This window comes from Python bivittatus, unplaced genomic scaffold, assembly GCF_059951505.1.
Source record: "Python bivittatus isolate LINGU-HERP-01145 unplaced genomic scaffold, Pbiv_v1 ctg000980_np1212, whole genome shotgun sequence".
In the NCBI taxonomy this organism is placed as follows: domain Eukaryota; kingdom Metazoa; phylum Chordata; class Lepidosauria; order Squamata; family Pythonidae; genus Python; species Python bivittatus.
Window position 1 is genome coordinate 3,326,818 of NW_028277125.1, and position 22,055 is coordinate 3,348,872.

At 42.3% G+C, this 22,055-nt stretch overlaps 2 protein-coding genes across 3 annotated transcripts in view; one reads left to right on the forward strand and one right to left on the reverse strand.

The window, feature by feature from the left end:
- Positions 1-22,055, forward strand: part of PSMD1 (proteasome 26S subunit, non-ATPase 1) — a 106,575-nt gene that overhangs the window by 14,939 nt on the left and 69,581 nt on the right. The window contains exons 12-16 of the mRNA XM_088132672.1: positions 359-532; positions 1,470-1,581; positions 2,953-3,149; positions 4,670-4,765; positions 5,885-5,949. Coding sequence (XP_087988798.1) covers positions 359-532; positions 1,470-1,581; positions 2,953-3,149; positions 4,670-4,765; positions 5,885-5,949 — 644 coding nt within the window. The remainder of the gene's footprint in view (positions 1-358; positions 533-1,469; positions 1,582-2,952; positions 3,150-4,669; positions 4,766-5,884; positions 5,950-22,055) is intronic.
- The window catches only part of HTR2B (5-hydroxytryptamine receptor 2B), a 31,657-nt gene continuing 10,217 nt past the window's right edge, over positions 616-22,055 (reverse strand). The window contains exon 5 of one of the 2 annotated variants that reach the window (XM_088132673.1): positions 616-634. The gene's annotated coding sequence lies outside the window, so the exon portion shown is untranslated. Of the gene's footprint in view, positions 635-11,043; positions 12,437-22,055 lie in introns of those variants that run through there. The other variant, XM_007440094.3, reaches the window with a different exon arrangement.

Below are 22,055 nucleotides of genomic sequence, written 5' to 3' on the forward strand. Positions count from 1 at the left end.
CCTCATCATCAGTGCTAGGGAGGGTGGTGCTTGCTCCCTGTTTCTATACCGTGGCTTGCCCTGCCGTTGTTGGTGGGGGTGAGGCTTTCTCACTGGCAGTTCCTTGATTAGGGTGTTGTTTTCTGCTAGATGGTTTGTCTGGGGTTAATCCCTGCTTATCTGGGTGTTGGTTGCTGGAGAGGTTGTGTTCTGGTCTTCTTGTTTCCTTCTTAGCTTTTTTATTGTCTCTTTTGAATGGTATGTAAATATGTTTTATTTCTAGGAGTATCAAGTAAAAAGGAAGATTTTTAGAAAGTGGTTGAAGAAGAAAGAGAATGGCTTTTCACAGTCCTTCTGTTCTTTTCTGGTGGATTTCTAGGGTCATGAGAAAGAAGCTCTTCAGCTGATGGCAACGTACCTCCCCAAAGACACATCTCCAGGGTCAGCCTATCAGGAAGGGGGCGGCCTCTATGCCTTAGGGCTCATCCATGCCAATCATGGAGGCGACATCATAGACTACTTGCTGAACCAGCTGAAGAATGCCAGCAATGATGTATGTGCTACCACACCTGATGCAGGGAAGGCAGGACCTTAAGCCAGGCTGGGTGATGTTCCTCAGGCTGCTGAGACTTGGCCCAAAGCTCTGTTACCTGTCCTGGAAATTAAATCACACAATTAAATTAAATTTAAGGGCTGGAAAATAGACCCCTTAAATCATAAAACCATTAAGAAGAACTAATACCCAGTTTCGTTTCCCAGCTTCTGGAAATGATGTTGCAGTGAATGAAGAAGAGCAGAAGCCTAAAAGGAAAGAGAGGGTAGTGTAGCAGGAGCAGGGAGGCCCAGGTTCTTGTCTCCCCTCAGCCACAGAAGCTTCCTGGGGGGACTTTGGGCCAGACCCCCCTCCCCCTCAGCTCAAGAACCAGTGTGGGGTATTGGGGAAAGTGTTGAACTAGGGGCAGGGAGACTTATGTTGTAGTCCCTTCTCAGTCACAGAAGGGCTTTGGTAGACCAGCCCAACCTACCTTACAGGTTTGTAGTGAGGAAAAATGTCAGGGAATGTCTGTATAACACCTTGAGCTCCTGAACAAATAAAAAAACCCCGTGGGGCAGTGGTTAAGGTGTTGGATTAGAATTGGAGAGACCCACATTCAAGTCCATGCTCAGCCATGGAAACTCTTGGAATGACATTGGGCCAGTCACTCATGGAACAACCTTTTCCTCATCCTGTGGGAATAAAACAAAAAGGGATCGCCGTGGAAGCTCCCTAGGCCCCTAAAGAAAAAGTAGAGAGACATCTAACAAATAGAATAGCTGAAATATGCCCATTTCATAGTTTCAGACCAGTTAGCAAAGCACTTGCACTCCAAAATAGGAACAGTATTGAAGTAAAACAAGGACTTGGAAAGTGGGTTTCTTTGGCTCTCGGATTTGGTTGCCTTCTCTCTGGGAGCTGGAGAACACCAATGGTCCTCTTGCTTTTTTTGCAGATCGTTCGGCATGGGGGAAGCCTGGGGCTTGGCTTGGCCGCCATGGGGACAGCGCGCCAAGATGTCTATGACCTCCTGAAAACCAACTTGTATCAGGATGATGCAGTGACAGGTCAGTTCCTGCTTCTAAGACAACCATATTTCTAGGTGTGCCTGGCCTTGTGTTCGTGAAGATGGTCACCTTGTCCTTGCGATGCACCACTCAGCCTATGTGAAGACTGTTATGATGGCAGTTGAATTTCTAGTGAGAGAAAGCTAGCATGTCAGCAGAAGGCTAGGCTAGGCACTTCTCTCTGACGTGCTACATATCTGATGTAGAGGATATTTAAGAAAACGCAGTCATGCCTGCTGCCTCGGCTCTTTTTTTAAATTTATATTTATTAAGAATTTTTTCCATACACTAAAAGACAAATCGAAAGAAAAAGAGAAAAACAAAAAAATGCAAGAAACGAAAAAAGAAAAGAACTGAAGTTAAGAAATATATTGACTTCTGATCTTCTTTTTAACAGATAGTTACAATTTTATAATCCCTCCTCCCTCTTAGATATTACATAAGTCCCTTCAGCCCCTCATTTAGTCTGAGTCTGCATGAACTCGTAAGCCATCACTGCTGAGCCAGTCTGGTTCCTCCTCTGGTGCGCTACTGAATGCAGATTTAGTTTGGCAGCGTTGCATTGCCAGAGGAATTCAGTTTTTAATTTGGAATTCATACTGTTGATGCATCTTTGCCTGGAGGAGAGCCATAGTGGGGTAACGGATAAGATGTTGGACTGGGGAGATCCAGGTTCAGGTCTCTCCTCAACCACAGAAGCTCATTGGGTAACTTTTGGACCAGTCATTCTCTCTTAGCCTAGCCTACCTCACAAGGTTGTTGCTGTGGGGAAAAATGGGAAACGTCTACAGGTACAGAATGCAGTGATTTTTCTAATTACAAATGTGGCTAAAAGTATTGGTCCCCCTCCACTTTTTCCCAAAGAATCCCAATCTGCTGTGAAATAAGTTGAAACTGACACAAGAAAATGACATCTGCCATTCTTTATTCCGTAGTTCGTAGAGCAGTCTCTTCGCTTTTGATTATGACTTAACATCAAGATGCTGGTAATTACTTAAAAAGCCCCTTATGTCTTAGAGCCTGGAAACCTCTGCCCACCCAGTCTGTGCAAGCAGACAGTGCCTGCTCTGGAGCCCACCCTAACATGACACGAGGGGGCACGAAGGCTGGCATTCTCTGGGGGAGGCTCCCTGTGTTTGGAACTGCTTGCTACCTAAAGCAAGAGCACCTCTCACTCCCACGGCCTAATTCAGAAAGCTTCTGAAATTTGACTGTTTGGGAAGTGAGTAATTAGGCCTATGAAGGATGAGCATTGTGCTAGGAGTAGATTTATGATTGCATCGATACTGCGTTGCTTTTATGCACACCACTCAGTCTTTCAGGCCAAAGGGGCCCATTCTTCATTCTCCTTTATTCTTTTCCACTCAAAAGGTGAAGCAGCTGGTCTGGCTCTGGGCCTGGTGATGCTGGGATCTAAAAATGCTCAGGCCATCGAGGACATGGTGGGCTATGCCCAGGAAACCCAACACGAGAAGATTTTGCGGGGCTTAGCAGTTGGCATCGCCCTGGTGATGTACGGGAGAATGGAGGAAGCTGATGCCCTCATAGAGAGCCTCTGCAGAGACAAGGTGATTGGAGCCCTTTTGGCAACTTTAGGACGCACTCGGTCATTTTTTGAGAAGGAATCGTTAATGTTTGGCTTTTGCCGCTGAGCATCCACCCCCAACCTAGTGCCCTTTGGAGGATGAGTAGGGGCTGCCGAGAGCCACACTGGCTGGAATTCTGGAAACTGCAGCCACAACACGTTTGGGCAGTTTATGGGACTTCATACCCACCTTCCCTAGTGACTGGCCTCCAAAATAGCTGTAGTAGTAGTAGTAGTAGTAATAATAATAATAATAATAATAATTCCTAAATTATGTTTAGCTGATCTATTCAATTATGGTATGCTTAGGCCTACAGCTGAGCCAGACCTAACACTCTGGGAATAGATGTTCTGTAGAAGATTCCATTCCTCTTCATGCCAGCTCTTCCAAGGATGGCCTAGGGTTTTCTGGAAGTTATTCTTCCAGCATTTAGTGGTGTTCCTACCCTGAAACAGGCTTGTTTCATCCAGAACACCATGAACTGGTACCAGTTGGGAGTATTAATTTCTAGGAAATTTCTGAAATATGCCTAGATTGCACCTTCCAAAGTTCTCCAGAGTATTCTGTCCCCGGAACATTTATGTTTTGCACGTACTTAGTTACACCTGTCACTGGAGCAATAACCTAAGGGTAATTTATTTTTCCAGTCTCCAGATAGACAGGTGGGAGTCAAGAGTCAGCCCAACATCTTCATTTTCCTTAAGACAAAAAAAAAAATCCAAACAAAAGCTAGTCAGTCTTGCCATTGTTCTGGTATGCTGGGTGTCCTGGTTCTGGTTGCTGTTGGAATGAGTGTGGAGCAACTAAGATGGTGAGGGGCTTGAAGGCTGAATCCTATGAGGAACAGTTAAAGGAACTGGGTCTGTTTAACCTGAAGAAGAAAAGGCTGAGGAGAGACACGATGGCTGTCTCCCAATACTGGAATGGCTGTCCCAGGGCAGAGGGAGTAGATTTATTCTCCAGAGCACCCAGGGGCTGGACAAGAACCAGCTGAAACTTCTGGTTACTCTTCAAGGGCAGGCCCATGCAGAGCATGTTAAAGTAATCCTTGTGTGAGGTGACCAGGGCATGAGTGACTGAGCACAGGGCCTCCCTGTCCGGGAATAGGTGCAACTGGCGCACAACCCAAAGTTGCTCAAAGATTCTCCTAGCCATGACTGCCACCTACTCCACAAGGAGGAGGAGTGAGTCCAGAAGGACCCCCAGCTTGCATACCAGATCTGTTTGGGACTAGAGGAAATGTAGCGCTGCATTTTAAAAATAAGTAATTTTGCAGCTTGGGAAATACCTGGGAAATACAGTTGGAAAATGAACTTGTAGGAAACTAACTGCTTATAAATCTGTTAGTCCATCTTAGCTCAGTCATGTCTTCTCTGGCAGGGGTTTGGATAGAGGTCTTTGTAGGTTTTGCTGGAGATTGATCTGTGGGCAAAACTTATTGTGCCACTGAATTTTGCCCCTTTTTCCCCCCAGTGAAGTTTAAAATGCATTCTTTTTTCCAGGACCCTATTCTCCGTCGTTCAGGGATGTACACTGTGGCAATGGCTTACTGTGGCTCAGGAAACAACAAAGCGATCAGACGTCTGTTGCATGTTGCGGTGAGTGCTCCTTGCTCTGGAGTAGACCCTAGGAGAATTGGGATGCCAAATGAAACTCTTGTGTGAGTCTTTGTAGAGTGGGTTAATTCCAACATTCTGCTAATCATGTTTTGAGCTTCTGGCAGGCAAAGAAACCTGCATACGAATTCTCTGTTCTCACTTTGGAGTCCAAGTTCACTCCCCTTACCAGAATATGCCCACCTCATCCTAGAAGGCTGTGAAAATGGTATTTTCCCGAAGAAACTATACCACTCAGGAGTGTCCTGATCAGAAGCATCCAGGCATTGAGCTCCATTGTATGGAGCCACATGTTAGGGTTGTTTCTGTTTTTGCCCACATGTCAACAGCCAGGAGTTTTATTAATTTATTTTATTTATTAGACATGTTTCTCTGCCACTGCAATCAAAAAGACTCTGTGGCTCGCATAAAAAAGGTACAAGTGAAAACATCCATAGTGAAAAAGAAAGACAGTACTTCTAAAACAGTCCAGAAGTAAAAACTCCTTAATATAAGATAAGAATAAGATAAAGAAGAGTAGAATGACAATATATCAGGGGAAGGTTCTTCAAATCAGCTTGGTCTTTAACAGTAAAGACCAAGATCAGTCAGCCTGATCTCCATGAGTTGTTAGGAGTAGCCAACATACAAATGGTTGTCAATAATTCTTCAGCAGAAGCGACATATGTAACACTGCTCTGTCTTCCAAATATTGCATTAAACCATGGTTTGAAAACCCACTTTAGACCACAGTTACTAATTTGGCAGCTAGTTGCTTTTTGCCAATTGGAAATTAATCAGGGGGACATTTCCTTATCACTGGTGTTGTGTGGCCTCAGAAGTGAGACTACATGTTTTAATACTATTCATGATCACGAAGGGCAGTTTTCAGATTAGTGTTGAAGTGATGCATTAAACAGGAAACAAAAATCACCTTTTGGAACCAACCCATGGCAATTTTATTCCAGCTGAACTAACATAGTCCAAACGTTTCAAGTTCTGTTGATGAATATGACTTGCTGTCCCCTGTAAAGCCAGATTCCCATCTCTAATAAATGCTCTAAATGAGCGATTTCCATATGTTTAGCCTGCTTTAGTCTTTGCTTTTTTTCTTTTTCATAGGTGAGTGATGTCAACGATGATGTCAGACGAGCAGCTGTTGAATCTCTGGGCTTTATTTTGTTCAGGTACGATCACTGTTTTCAACCACCTGGCAGTATCCAGAAAGTTTTATCTGAAGTTCTAAGTATTCATTTTGTTTCGTACTATGTACAATGAGATGGTTTCTGGTGATGTGGGGGTTGGAAGCACTCTTCCCGCTTCCAAGGATGGTCTCCAGGTAGTGTTAGATGACTGCCTCAGTACTCTGGCAGAACTTTGGTGCCCAAAGATATTGTTGTGTTCCCAATGCTTTTTCACTTCTCTAGGAAGTCACCTGGGAGGACATTAGAAGTTCAGAACTAGATGCTATCAATTCATTGATGACACATTGATGACACTGACCTCTGTTTCTTCATAACCTCTGAATCAGGAGAAGCTGTACATGTTCTGAACCAGGCCCTGGATGCAGCATGGGCTGGATAAACCTCTGTCTGTCAATCTGTTTATCTATATATCAACATTTTTCTACTGTCCTCCTAATGACTCATGGTGATTGAGGTTTAATCCTGACCAGATGGAGATTCCATGGTAAGGTATCTCCCAGTTATGGGAATTGAGGAATTCCCTTGTTCTAAATGGAGTTCAATTCAATTAGGAGAAATAAGTATGTAATTTGGAGGTGTTCCTAGAACTGTGATCCTCCATAGAAGTCAAGGGGATTTCCTTGGCCAGGAGTATCAAACTCTGATTGGTATGGCAGCTACGCCCTTTCCTGGATAGGATGAGCCACTAGTCACTGTTGTGCACGCCCAGGTGGCTTAGGTTACGGCAAAGTGCTCTAGGTAGGGCTGCTTTGTACCTTGGTCTGAAAGCTGCAGCTGGTTGCAGAATGTTGGGCGAGCATCTGGCTGTGTATCAGTGCTGAAGCAACTAGAATTGTGGATTGTCCTTTGGATATCACTTGCAGACATGGTGTCTCAGTGGGGGTGCCTGCTCTTTGTACCGTTGTCCCCTGATACTTGAGGAATGCCTGCTATTACATCACTGTAGGCATCCCCGAGAGCCAGTTAGTGTAGTGGTTAAAGTGCTGGACTAGAAACTGGGAGACCATGAGTTCTAGTTCTGACTTAGGTACAAAAGCTGGCTGCATGACTTTGGGCCAGTCGCCCTCTCACAGGGTTGTTGTGGTGGAGAAAATAGGCAAGAACATTATGGATGCCACCTTGAGTTGCACAAATAAAGGGAGATAATCTGATAATAAATAAGCCCAAAGAACCATCTTTGTATTGTCTTTATAGACCTTGTCTGTGTGAAGGTAGAAAGATTTGAAGTTATTTCATTTGCAGTCCCATCCATTTGAATGCATGTTTTGTAGCACCTGTTGTTACATTGGTTTGTTATTTTAAATTTTAATTATAAACTGCTTTGAAACCTTAAAGTTCATATTTTTCACAAGCATTCATATTTTATGAGAATGGTATATAAATGTTTTTAACAGTAAATAATACATTAAGTTGGTTTTCGCTTCATTCACAGACTGTGTGGTTTGTGTCAAATGTATAGGTTCAGAAGGAAGCGCTCTTTGTCTCAGATTTGTACTTTGGAAGATTCTTTGTGTCAGGAATGGGTAGATTTAAAGCCTGTGAGATTTATTCCTTATGACACCTCAAGTTCACAGGTTGGCTGAGCCACCCACAAAACATACTTCAAATGAAAGAACAAAGCATTTGTGGGTTTAATGATGAATACAGAATTGAGGAAAATTGAGGTCAAGTGAATTTTGAAGAAGTTCCTACATTTGAGACTTGCTTCTGCAATTTGAGAATAACTGTCACTGAACATTCCCATTGCCAGCAGTGGATGTGAGTGCATGAAAACATTTTATGATGTTATAATGGATGCTGCGTATCAGATCAAAGTTGGCTAATATTAAGGCAATGATGTGCAAAAATATATTTTGAGCAGGTTCTGCATGGGGAAAAGGAAAAGAAAAAGTATATAGGTAGTCTTCATTTAGCAACTGCAATTGGGACTGGAAACTTGGTCGTTAAGCGAAGCAGTTGCTAAGTGAAAAATCACATGACCGTGACTGCTAGGGATTGCCTAATTTCTTCTAAACTGACTTTGAGGATAAATAAAGGTTGCCACTGTTCCAAAATGACAGGGTTCTTCTGCTAAGGTTATCTCATTAATTCTTCTGGTAGTACAGCTTCTCAAGACCTGGTGGGGCAAGTTACATATTTTCTGTTTCATTTATTCAGAGGAGCAGTCGATGATGAAGAATTGAAACTTTATATAATAATAACACATTAGCATGGTATGCAAACTGTTTCTGTTTAGAGGAACATCAACAAAAACTCCACACCGGTTTACTTTGTCATAAGGGTTACCAGCATCTCTCTTTTAGTTTCTTTCTTAATAAACTTACTGGCTCATTTTCCTTTGCTTTTCCACTTTCCTCACCCCTTGCCCTCCAAGTTCTTTCCTTTCTGCCTTCTTCCATGTAAATAAGTGTCTAAATAATACCTTACTACCTTTCCACTAGAGCAGCAATGTACCACTTGAGTTCAAAGCTGTTAAACAAACTAGAGCTTGGTGTGATGTGTGAACTCAACCAATAAAAGGGAATGGGACTTCCCACAATCCCACTACCATCTGTTTTTCTGTAGCTTAGAGATCTCTGAGTTTGCTCCTTGCTTAATATTAATAACCCAATAACTGTGGTAGGTGGGTAGGGGAGTACCTTTTTTCCGAAAGAATGGAGGACTTGGTTGGCATCCCTGATTATTGTTTTTTGAAAAGAAAATGTGTAATTTCTCCATGAAATCACCTGGGCTGGCCACCTACTCCTTACGGTGATGTCTCAGGGAATTTTACGGTGAAATGAAAAGAACAAAATAAAACATTAAAAATCTAAAGCAAACCAACTTGTGCTCCAACAGGTCATTGGCTTGAGATGGACTATCCCGTCTTCCCCAGTCTTTTGCCTTCCAGAAGGAATAGGATCTTCTCCTTTGACTCCTTTGCTGGCTGGTTATTGGGGGGGGGGGGAAGGGTACTATTTGTGGAGTCCTTGGTGATCTCTGAGTTTGGTTGCTTGATTGCAGACATTTCATTACTTGACTAGGTAACATCATCAGTGCTAGTGAGTGTGGGGTTTGCTCCCTGTTTATATGCAGTAGCTTGCCCTGCCAGTGTTGGTGGGGGTGTGGTTTTCTCCCTGGTAGTTCCTTGATTAAGGTATTGTTTTCTGCTTGATTGTTTGTCTGCTCGATCAAGGCATTACCAAGGAGAAAACCACACCTCCACCAAAACTGGCAGGGCAAGCTATTACACGTATACCGACAGCCAACCCCACACTCCCTTCCCCTGATGATGTTACCTAGTTGGGTAATGAAATATCTGTAAGCAAACAGCCAAGCTTAGAGATCACCAAGGACTCCACAGTTCAACCCTGAGCTACATACATTCTCCTCTAAGGGTGATATTTATCTGTCTGACTTTGCTTTCTGGTATATTATTATATGTTGGTTTAATTGATAGCTCCTCTAGACTTCCTGTTGAAGGAAGCCAGTTCTGACCTGTAGTTATTTTTGAGGGATGGGCACCATCAACTGCAAATTTGTTTGTTTTGGAACTATAAATGTATTCTGGAAATTGTCCCTTTCCTGTCTCTCCAATTTCTGAGAGTGCGGCTCATAACTGGTTTTGTACACTCCTCTCATACCCTGTTTAAGCAGCAGAGGTCTCCTCAGAGCTGTTGTGTTAACTGTGTGGCATGGCTCAGTCATAAATGACTGTCTGCCAAGACAACCAGTGCTGTTTATGTGTGTGTGTGTGTATGCAGAAGGTACATTCCATGCACTCCTTCCATGTTTTCAGGGATTTTTCTCCAAATAGGTTGTGACAAAACATTTTTGTTCTATGATCTCATAGAGGTTTTACCCTTTAGCCAAGGAAAAAATCATATTTGGAAGTTGAGAACTTCCTGCTAGACATTGGTGCAATACATCTTCTGAACGAACATGACCTTTTCGTTCTGTCTCCCCCAGTCAATGACACACTTTCTATAGTTGGAACTTTTCATGCCTGAGTAGTGTAACTAATTCACTGTAATTTTAATCATTAGTTTATGTTTAACTCCCCAATAAACAGTAAAGAGGACAAAAATATTTAGCATTTATTCAGCTCTTTAACTATTCAAAGCACTTCTTGTACATTAGGAAGGATGAGAAAAATGTCTATGGTAAACTGTGCCACTTTTATATTTTATTTATTTATTTAGCAAGACTATATGGTCACCCATCTTAAACAATAACTCCAGGCAGCCAACAAAAAAACATGGATATAAAAATACAATATTAAAAAAATCCATGAAACAACGCCAGCTACTTGACAACACAAAAGAGGACATCTGTACTGGGAGAGAAAAGCCAGGCCTTCAAATACACATGTTGCATGAGCACGTGCATGCACGCATATGCATATGGACTTGTGTAAGTGTATACTGATAATTCCATTCCATTAATTTGAATTGTTTAAAAAGAATCCAGAATAATATGAGGTTTAATGCTGCAAACTGCAATGCAGCATTCAGAAAAGTACAATATTTGTTGGAGAGCCAAGTTCTTTGAGCTGTACGCCAGCCGGGAAATGTAAACCAACTCATTTTGTTTCCAGGTCTAGAACACTTGGATTCTTCCACATCTCTAACTTTGCCTTAGTAATTTTTGCCATAATCTTGGAAAGTCATTCAGTCAGAAGAAGTTATTACCTTGAGAAAGAAGAACCAGAGATTCTAAAGAGGAGCAGAGACTTCACGTACTCTGCCTTCCTGGGTAGGATCAGCTTCAAGGAGTTTGCAGTTTCAGAGCATTTCATGTGACACAACTTTTGCTAACCTGATACCACCTAGATCTTCTGGACTGAGACTCCAGAAGCCAGGGTAGGGCCCTTGCCTCAAATTAAAGCATCCAGGTTCTAATATGCAAGGGAATTTTCACACCATTTAAAATGCGAGCTAGTGTTCACTAGCTCATAGCTCATAGAGATAGGGTCTAGTGATTTACCCTGGAAATATTTGGGGAAAATTAAGTCTAAATACATACTTTTTTCCCTCTAGGCAATATGGTAGGGATATGTAAATGCTGTTCCCAGAATGTTATAATTCTGCTCCTGGAACTGGCTGATCAGAACATTCCACAAATAGTTTATATATTTCCAGAAATAGGTCTTCTGGGACTGGAAGTGGTCCATGGTCTTCCAAGGCTAGAACCACATCTGGAAGTATACCTTGCAGAAATGTATAAACCACCCCTGAAATGCTTGGATAGTCTGTTCGGGGGGGGGGGGGGGACATTTCATGAACAGGCTACTTATTTTGCACAAAACTACAGTGTAGTGATTCAGACCAAGCATCTTTTCTAGGTCTGCTTAGCACATTACAACTAGCAAGCCATATAAACTCCCAAATGACCCCTTTAACCACCATTTTTTCTTTGGAGTTTATGGTAGGCCTATTTGCTTGGTATAATCCAGTGCTTTAAGATGTGTGGACTTCAACTCCCCAGCATGCTAGGGAATTCTGGGAGTTGAAGTCCACACATCTTAAAGTTGCTGAGGTTGAGAAACACTGGCATAATATTTTATTGAGGCAGTGTGGGAATTGGCCTGATGATCCGTTCCCAAACCAGTAAAATTTATCCTATTGTAATCTCTGTGGAGAAAATAAGGATTAGTCTCATAGATTCCATCTAGTTGTGGAGGAATGAGTTTGAAACTTTGAAAGAGATGCCCTCAGGTCCTAAGAACCTGCAGTGGAGGTTGGGGCAAAGGGGGGAAATGTTTGTCGATTTATATGGCTGTCAATCTCACCAATGCAACTCTGGGCAGCAACAAAAAAATGTTGTCTGATTGTATTGACGTGGCCAGATTCTCAGAAACTGCACAGGCAAGTAGGAGAGTCAGAACAGAAGATGGGAGCGCACTGTGGGAGGTGTTTTGGAGCACAGGGTTTATTTTTCAGCAGCTCCATTTTCCCTTGCGCCTCCTGGATCACACAAATCTTCCTTGGCTGTTGACGTTGATGTTGTGCGGTTCTGCTCAGCTGGCTTGGTCGATAAAATATTTATCATTGTTGGAAAAACGTAATTTCAGTGAGTTCAGAGTTCTGGTGGTTGGAATTTTTAAAAAGTGCTGGGAAGGGGGGAAGTCCTTCATACTCAAAGTCTCTGTAAGTTGGGCTTTTGGATGAAGATTTTGCCTTCTGTCTTTTTCAGATTTTTTTTTAAAGGAAAAGAATGGCAGCCATTCCCTAGGGTGGGGTGTCTGTTGCGATTTCAGCTTACGTGGTGCTATTCTCTTTATAGTATGGATGGAATGGAGAAATGGAGAAACAGACATTCCGGCCTTCTGCCACCAAAGTTTTCTCAAACATCTACAGCCTTCTTCTGTTTCATATTAGAAAATCATCCATCATTTAAGAAATGGGAGAGTGAAGCATTTAACCATCCAGGTCTTTCTCAACCTAAGTTCTGTGGAAGCCTGCGGTTCCATGAGAGGTTGCTAGGGATTCTGCAAAAAAAAAATTTAAAAAAATCATTATTTAACTTTGTGCCTTGTGCAATACTAGTACTAGCAGTGGTCGGAATTTTTATGAGCCACGACTCAGTTGCTAGCCTGCTGCTTTACCATTGTTGCAAAAATAAAAGTTGCTGAGAGGTGTGATGTATGCACCTCTGCACCCTTGATTTACCTTTCCTCTTTGGATCCAGTTTTGTGCACACCTCTAGTAAGGAGATCTTTAACCAGATCCATCAAGCTTCTTGCCTTCTTCTGTTAAAAGGAAACATTGATTGCAAGGATTGAAATTATTGGCAAGATTTCAGAAGGAGACCAGTGCAGTGTTCAATGTAGCCATATCACTTTTCAGTCTCAAATGCATGCATTTGCTTTTCATGGATGAATTGAAGCATTTTTGTTGAGATATAAGCAGGGGTGGGGGGAATAAGAACGGGATTTAGGAGAAGTTAAATATATTCCCTTTCCTCTCTATCACTTTGCCCAAAGGAGGAAATGGTTGATCTGTTCTCTTCTGAACTTCACCACCACCACAAAGGATTGCCGAGCTACAGAGCAGCAAGTAGAGTTTCAGTTGGCAAAATTAACAGAACAGGTCAATTGGGTTCCATAAAGCCCTTGATCCCAGCCCGACTCACTTCTGCTCAGACGTGCTGAGGTGTTTTTCTTGGGTTGAAACTACTTGATAATAACTGGCCTCTTCTCTTGATCTTTGGGACCTGAGAGCAATTAGAGGCTTGGACATCCAAGACTAAAGCTAAGCCTGATTTAAAAAATGCACATTTATTATTGCTCTAGATACAGTGTACAGTTGGCACTCATGAATTAAGTCCTTGCACAATTAGTGATAACTTGCACTAAGCTACTGTTGATGGCTTTACTTATAAAAATATCGCCCTTGCACACTTGTTAATCCACAGCATAAGAACAAGAGTTTGAGTAGATACTGAATGTCTCATAAAAGTAAATCCAGTTAAACAGCGTAAAACAATCAATGACATATAAAATAAGAGAAAGCCCGGAAAATTGTTGAAGTGGAACTTAACCTGAGAAACTCTAGTAATTAGCAGCCCAGCAAAATGCAATGCAAAATATAACGGCTGGCTCCCTGCTCTCCCTGTACCAAGACTCAAGTGATCTAATGTACTAACGCTATACAAATTGGTTTAATAAATAATGAATTAATAATAAACACATTTTAAATAGTTTAGTCTGGGATTAAAAAAAAAAAAAAAAAACAGCTCCCTGTGACCAGGGCGTCCACAGTTGCCTTAAAAGCTAACTCCCTTTTCTGGAATTTGTGGAAGAGTATTTCAGAAAGAGAAAGGGGCTGTTTTAGCATAACTCAGCAGAGTTGGTGGCTCCAATGTTCTGTCCGTGAACTGGTTTCTAATCGGAGTAGATGCCTGTTCTCAAGGGAAGAACTCTTTCTGAGCTGGTGACATCACCACCCCAGCGGACCAGGGTTTTTTTCCAGACGGTTTCCATTAACAGTGAGTGTTGCAAAAGCATTAAGCATTGATGACCTCGCAGGAAAAGGAAATCACATTTTGAGACTCCCGGTAACAAAATTAAAGTGACCCCATGAGTATTGACCCAGATGTTTTTGACAAGATAGCGCAGATTGAATTCAGGCAGACATTAGAGAAAACAGAAGCGTGTTCCCAATATGGTCCCACAAATAAAAGATGGCAGAGCCAGGAAATTTGTGATGCCTGCTGGATGCACTGTAGAATAGGATGCACGCCGAGTAAAGGATTTATACGCATACAGCTCAAATATTTACGTATTTGTTAGCTTTATATCCAGCCTTGCTTGCAAGAGCTCAAGGCTGCTCACACAGGATCTCCCTTTATTTTTCTCCACACAACAGGAACCCTGTGAGGTAGCTTGAGCTAGGAGAAAGTGATTGGCCCAAAATCACTCAGTGACCTTCCATGGTTATAGATGGACTTGAACCTGGATCTCCTAGATCCTAATTCATCTCCTTAACCACTACATCATATTGGTTATGGAGCAAAATTCAAGGAATATTGCTAAAGACTCAGGAGCGGCCTTAGTCATATTGAAGTCCTCGCTCTCTCTTCCCTTTTTCTGAAGGTGCTACAAATCATGTCTGAACATTTGTAGATTTCTGAAATCTACAAACCTCTTCAGGTCTGAACATTTAGTCTTTGACAATTACTGATTTTTTGAGTTATAGGCTATCCACTCTGTACTAGCTCTGGCATGGTAAACTGGCAACCATGCCAGATCAATACAGCACCAATGCAGATGTAAGGTGCTGCCAGCCTTAAAAATATTATCTATCACGCATACCGTGGGGGAGGCCAATTCCTTCAGAAAAACACACCGTTCCAAAATAAGTAAATCCATTTAAACATGCGGTGTGCCATCCCCTTCTCCAGCACGTAGTTGGATTTTCAGAATTTCCAGCCGCTATCAGTTCTGGTTGTTGTTTTTTTAATGTTGTAAGCCACTTGGGAAATTGGGATGTTGATATTTTAAAAACTTAATAAGTCTGAAAGTTAGTAATCTGACTTGGCTAAATTGCAACCAGAAGTGCTCGGCTAGATTAGGGACCAGAATTTCAGAGTATCAATTCCTCTTTTTAAGACTGGGGAAAATTGAATGCAGATGGTCCCCAAGCCAATTTCTCTATCTCGTACTCATTACTTTCATGCTACATAGAAACAGCCTACTATCTGATGTAAAGTGGCTTCTGACTACTTTCCCACCGATCAACCGAGCAATGGAAATTGAGGGTGGGTTTAGCCTTCCCTGCATCTCCGCTCCATTGCACAGGGGACAATTTTCATTGGAATGGGAGAGAGAGAAGGGAAGCCTCCATTCCCATGAACCCGATGAAAATCGCCTCCCTTGTTGCTCAGACCAGTTGGTGGGAAACAGGCAACCACAGATGAAGGACGCAGCATCCCATTTTCTGATGCTCAGCGCCGAGCCACAGTAAAAAGTCAACTTCTCAAAGAAGGAGAATGGAGCGTTTTTGGAAGTGCAGACCGAGTACTTAAACAAGAGATCTGCAGTAGACGGTTCAGCCTTCAAAGCGTCCTCTTCCGTTCTTGCTTGAGTAAGTAATGGAATCAGGAAATGTCAGGAAAAAGCTCTCGCTGACCGTAGAAACATTCAGTTAATTAAGCAGAGTCCTCCTCCTGCTATTTTTCCCCAGGAGCTCCATCATCAGAGCCTCAGAGAGATAAATGAAGCTCCAAGCTCTGCCAAGGGAGGAGCGGCGTTCTTTCCTTTCCATGTCGTTTTCTAAATTAACACCTTCTCTCCCATCAGAACACATGGGAGCAGATGAATCTGTTGTGGCTCCAGAGCTGATGTCGGTTAATAGTTGGCTTGGGGGTCAGGAGGACTTTAGAGAAGCGCAGTTCCTCCCTGTTCTGCCTCGTAGCTGCTGGTTTCCCTCCGATGCTGAGGGGAATTGGCCTGGGAGGGTCCTGGGGAAGGGGCTTTAATTCTTTCACTTCTTCCATCTTGGGGGAGGAAATGCAGAAAACCCTGAGGGTGCCCCGTTCCTCCCTACCCATCCTTTAGGGCTGCGCTTTTCAAATTTGGACTCCTGTAAGGTTTGCAACAAAGATTAACTCCGCTTTCCTAGTGTAACTTACGCATCAGTGTGGGTCCATTTGAAAGAAGACTCAACCATTTAAATGGGTAAACTCTGAGTTGCGTACTACAGCGTCACCTTTCCTTGGGTTGCCCCCTTTTCTGAATAAAGTGAGGAAGCATTTTTAAAATCAGAATAAGGGAACATTCTTACTATAAATCTCCCAGAGTCACTAGGAGTCGGGCAGCATATACATTTAATAAATATTAATAAATAACAACAACAATTAACTAATAACATGAAATATATGTTATAAGGGTAGAGATCAAGGTAGACTCAGGAAGTCTGCATGGCACAAGGTGGCATTTGATCTGGCAAAGAAACAACTTCAGAATGTTCTACCTGCTTTATATAGATATAAACTAGGTTTTAGTTTGGTTAAATTAATGTAGTCTTAAGGGGGGAGGGTTGTGTGAGGAGCATTCCAAAATATATCTAGCAGTTAAGGATTCAGAGCCAAGCTAGAAGAAGCGAGGCCCCGAAGCCATAAAATGTAATTGAATTGGAAATTCAGTAACATATTTTATCAGAGTGCTACCCTTGGGTGTTTATGGCATTGTGCTCAAGGCAGGAGTTCCTTGACACTTGTGTTTAGCAGTTTTATACTGATTTGATTGCAGTAAAAGTGTTGTGGAAGAATTTATTTAATTGCATGGCCCTTGAAGACAAAAGTGGCTTCCCATTCAAGGGAGTGCTTGGAATTTGAAGAGCAGTTGAAAAGAGGCAGATGGTTACTGTAATGAAGCTGTAGCACTTAACCGTATTACTGGTAGCAGGTAATGCGCTCACTTGAACCGTTTGAGAAAAAACGTGGGTTACAGTTTGTTATTTGCAGTGAGGACACAGCACAGAGCATTTGGGGCAAGAAACCAGTGAGAGAGAGATCTCCCCCAGCCTCTTGCACCACAACCAGAAATCATCTTTCCTGGTTTTATTTATTATTTTTTTTTTTGGGGGGTTGGGAGAATAGTTGCTTTGTTTTCGCTTTAGTAAACTTTAATGGCCATTGCTGCAGGACCGTGGCCTTTGGTGGGGCCTTCCACTGCAAATATCAGGTACCATATTTACCCCAAAGAAAGAAGTTCCTAAATGTAAGAGGCGTTCCTTGTCCCTCCTCACCAGGAAGTATAAAGAGGAAAAAATGTATAAATGCAGACAAAAATAGGAGTCCTGGAGATTAGCCCTCCCCAGGAAATGTCTGTATCCCTCACCCTACTGCGGGCCTATATTTGTGGGTGTGTCTGTTTTTTCCAGAAGGTCAAAAGGAGGATTGGGCAAATAAGCACTGATTAAAATGTATTGACTGCAAGTTAAGATGCCATATTTATATTACTTGATTCCTCATCTGCATGTAGCACCCATTCTCTGTCCCATACCCAAACCTCACTTTCACCCAAAAGTACATGCACACTCGTTCCCCCTCCCATTCCATCAGAAACAGCCCCCCACCACCACCATCCCAGGCAGAAAAAGGGATGGAGCAGGGGGCAGGAGAACATGACATCTGCACTGGGAAGGAAATGAATGAAAAAGGGGCAGCTGGATGGGAAAGTGGCAATTGCAAAGTATTGTGTAGTCTTAAAATAAGCATATCAGAGTTTGAAAAACAAAGATAGCCTGTCCAACTCACTCCCACCAACCTGCGATACAGTATTGTCTGTTAAATACAAAACGTTGTCCCCCCCACTTCTAGTGCCTTCGCATTGCGCAGGGAGAAAAGCGATTAAAATCATACCGATCGTTTTACAGAGAAACAAACAAGATTCGGAAAAAATTGCAAAACAGATTGCGTGTTAAAAGCAGGCCAGTTTTATGTTCAGATAACATTTAAACTCCCTGAAGAATGACTGTCTTCCTAAAGAGGAGGTCTTCAACGTTCAGTGAAAGTCCGTCCTGGTACTATTTTGGCCTCACGAGTTAGGGCGTTTCACTGTTTTAAGTCCAGGGCCTGAAAAAGTCCTTGACCTAATGCAGTGTTTCTCAACCTTGGCAACTTTAAGATGTATGGACTTCATCTCCCACAATTCCTCAACCAGCATGGCTGGCTGGGGAATTCTGGGAGTTGAAGTCCATACATCTTAAAAGTTGCCAAGGTTGAGAAACACTGACCTAATGTAAGGGCCCTTGTCTGCAAGTTTCAGTCTTTTTCCTATTAGTAATACTTGGTTGCAGTACGTGTGTTAGATTTTAACACTGATGTCCAAACTGTTTCACGTTCATTGTTCTTTTCTGTATTAAACATACCAAATGAGCTGGTGAATTATTACAGCACAAAGCCTCTGTAAATCTGCTCTTGTTTATATAGATAACTTTATCAACTGGAAAGTGAGAATAACAAAACCTTCTCTCTTGGAACTGTAACTGAGAAGGAAACATTTCATATATGAGCGGGCAGGATTTTGAAAGTTACTTTTTTAGGTTGATTCTAAGGCCCAAAAATCTTTAAATTTTTCAAGTCTCCAAATGCTTACCAAGACACTGTTGATAACAGAGTTTCTCATCTTCCAGTAAAGGCCAAGAACATTAATATTACTGGTTGCCCAACACTGTCTTGATTCTGCTTGAGATTTTCTGTTGAATGAAGTAATCAACCCGAGTCTCAATGTTAACATGGGACCACTTTTCCCCCTGGTTCTGTCAGAAAGAGCTTTAATCTCAGACAGTCCTTTTGGTTGAGAAATGGGTTTTAAGGTAGTCATTTTACACTGAATTACCAAAATTAAAAATGCCACTTTAAAAAAAAAAGCCTTCTGGAATAATTCCATGTGATACAAGGAGAGCAATTTGAAACAAAATTGGTGCATAGGTACCTTCTGCATGGGACTTTGAGGGTCTTTGAGTTCTGTTTATGCTTAATAGCCCAAATGTTTGGAATTTGGAGCAATATTTTTTAGTAGAGGGAGAAAAATACAGATTTCAGATGACATCAGTTTATCTCTCTGCATCCTAAAGTGGCTTTAAATTAAATAAAGCTCTGTGGAATTGGGCATGTTGGGCTTCAAGGTTTAGTGACTGTGGTCTAGACAACAGATTTCCTTATATTTTGCCAGCAATTGGGGCTGGCATCTTCAGCGGCAAGGTGGTCTGCTGCAATGATGTCATTGCCCAAATGATGTAAAAGGATGCAAATGATGTAATTTGGCATTTAACAGGCATTCAGGAGCAATGGACCCCCCCCCCCCATTGAATTGTTAAATTGAGTTTTCATTGCACTGAGGCTGAGCTATGTAATTATACTCATGATGTGCCCTGCCTGGAACTGAAACTTGGTATGGAGTAGAACATGGAATATGCCCTGTCAAGTTGTATTTTCACAAATCTCCTATACAAGGATAGACTGCGAAGTGGCTGCTAGTCTTAATTAGTTCAGATCTCACATTTCACTGAACAGTAATGAACTTGGTTTTATTTTGGCATAGTGCACTGTGTGGCTAGAGGGAAACAGGTTCCAAATCATGTCATCCAGATAGACCAAAAGCTTTCTGCTGGCTGGTTTAACTAATCCTAAATTAAGCTACTATGAACTGTCCCACCTTTAGATGACACGCTGAACTATGGAAAGGTAGTTTGGAAGCCAGGCCTTTCTGGCTGCTTATGGGATGAGTGCATGGTACATTTGCTGTATAGTATAAAATATGAACACAGTCTCGTGTTTTGCACATGCCAGATCGTGGTTTGTTTTAGCCAGGTTTTTTTTTTAATGAATCATAATAGCTGGTTTTGCACCATACACTACCCAAACTGCACTGTTTGGGTTTGCATGTTGTGTGAAGTAGGCTAACTTCTGCATATATTTATTATTTATTTATTAGACGTATATCACACCTTGTCATTCAGGATCTCAAGGTATATCACACCTTGTCATTCATACCTCTTTCCCCCCATAATAACAACCCTGTGAGGTAGGTTGGGCAGAGAGAGAGAGAGGTCCACAGTCTCCCTGGAGCTTCCATAGCTGAGGGTGGACTTCAACCAGGTCTCCCTGCTCCTAGCCCAATATCCTCACCACTACACCACAATTCTCTGTACATTAAATTTATATCCTGCTTTTCATTCTAGAGCCCAAGGTGGTCTACGTAATGCTCCCTACACCTATTTTCCCCACAATAACCCTTTGAGGTAGTCTGGGCTGAGAGAAAGGGACTGCCTCATAGTCATGAAGGGAGTTTCTGTGGTTCAAGGTGGACTTGAACCTGGATGTTCCTGGGCCCTTATCCAACACCATAACCATTACACCTCCTCTGGCTCTCACATTTTTGCAACCAAATGCAGGATTTCAGGGGCCAGGGGGTCTAGCAAGTATTGCCTCCCTGGAATGTGCCCAGGGCATTTGCCAATTTTTCTCAGTCCTGAACACTAACCAGCTCTTCTAGCCAAGAGGGTAGCTACTGTCCTGGCATGAAATAAAAGCAAAGGGTTGCATCAGGCGAGCCTAGTTGTCCTTGAGTTCCTTTCTGCTGTAGTCCCATTTCTCTTGAAGAGACTTGTTAAAGGGAGTTGACTGCAGAGAAGCAGATGGGCAACCTCTGTTTGACCCTTAGATAAGGAATACCATAAAGTCACTTGGATGTTCTTTTACATGTGCAAAGGTCATGGGAATTCCAGAATCATTCTGAGCAGATGCACTTTTGTAGCTCGAAAAGCACTTCAGATGCCCAGCAAGAAGTTTTCCCAGGACTTACCAGGTGGTGGTTTTGACCAAGAGTAATTTAAGTCACACATATATTTAGAGGTAAGGAAGATTCCCACACCTTTCCAAAGGCTTTCTCTGTTTTGTCCCTTCCCTCCCTGTAATCTGGATAAATCATATTACTGTTCAATAAACCCAGTTGCCACTGAACCTTTCTTTTTCCCCTTGGCACTGGAAATAAGGTTGGGGCCAGCTCTGCTTCTGGCTAAAGGGAGAGAGTGAGGAAGATGATCTTGATGGAAATATGCAAGAACTATTACCTAGGCAAAGGGGGGGCTAAACATTTTTTAGGTCCAGAGCAATGAGATAACATTTGAAAGTGACTCAGGCAGATGTCTCTCTGATTCTCAAGATTATAAGGAGGAGGAGGAAGTACCACACAATCAGACCTGCAAGATTCTATTAGAGCCTTTCTCAATAAATGTAGTTTTAGCCTTCCTGTGGAGTTGATTTCCTGGTCTAGTGTGCCCAGTGGGGCTGACGCTAATTTTTCCCCCCTGAGAGACATCTCTAACACTAACCTTTAACTTAGTTGATGTAATTTTCACCAACTGCGCCTAAAAGGTTGGTTGTATGAGATCCTATTATTATTTAATAGGTAAATAAGGGTATTCAAAGTCTAAGTGTTTGCGGAAATCGTGCTGTTTCCTTTTCAGAGTTTCTAAAATCACAGGACCTCCTTTATTTTCCCTAAGGGATCTTTATGTGATGCTGTACAGGAAGGAACAGGGTTGATAAGAGTGTGTGGTTACAGTTATGTTTACAGCACAGGGCAACCACAGATAAAGAAGTCTGAGCTCCCACCCCACCCTGCTGTCATCTCAGGGGTGCATAATTTTCTTTCTTTTAGGTTTTCAAGAATAAACTGGTATCTTAGCCGGGAGGCAGACCAATACCCAAAATAAAAAGATAAAATATGCATGTGAAGCAAGATGGCCATGGTTGTCTGGAGCCCCTTGAGAGTTTGGATTATGATAACAACCCCTCTCACAATTTACTGTTAAGCAGTAATGGATATTCACTCCCAGAACCCTGGAGCACATACTAGAGATCCAGATCTGCAGTTTTAATCCTCCTGGCCAGCTTTCTCCACCCTGCTGCCCTCATCTCATTTTCCAGTCCACATTTGAGAAGGGTCCTAGCTCTACAATGCAAATAGCCTGTCTGGCTCTTTTTAATGTTTTACTGCAGGTGGACTACGTTCAGGCAAACATTGCTAGATTTTTGAGAGGGTGGAGTTCATATGAAGCGGTCAGTTGTTTTTAGAATACGAAGAGTGTGTCATC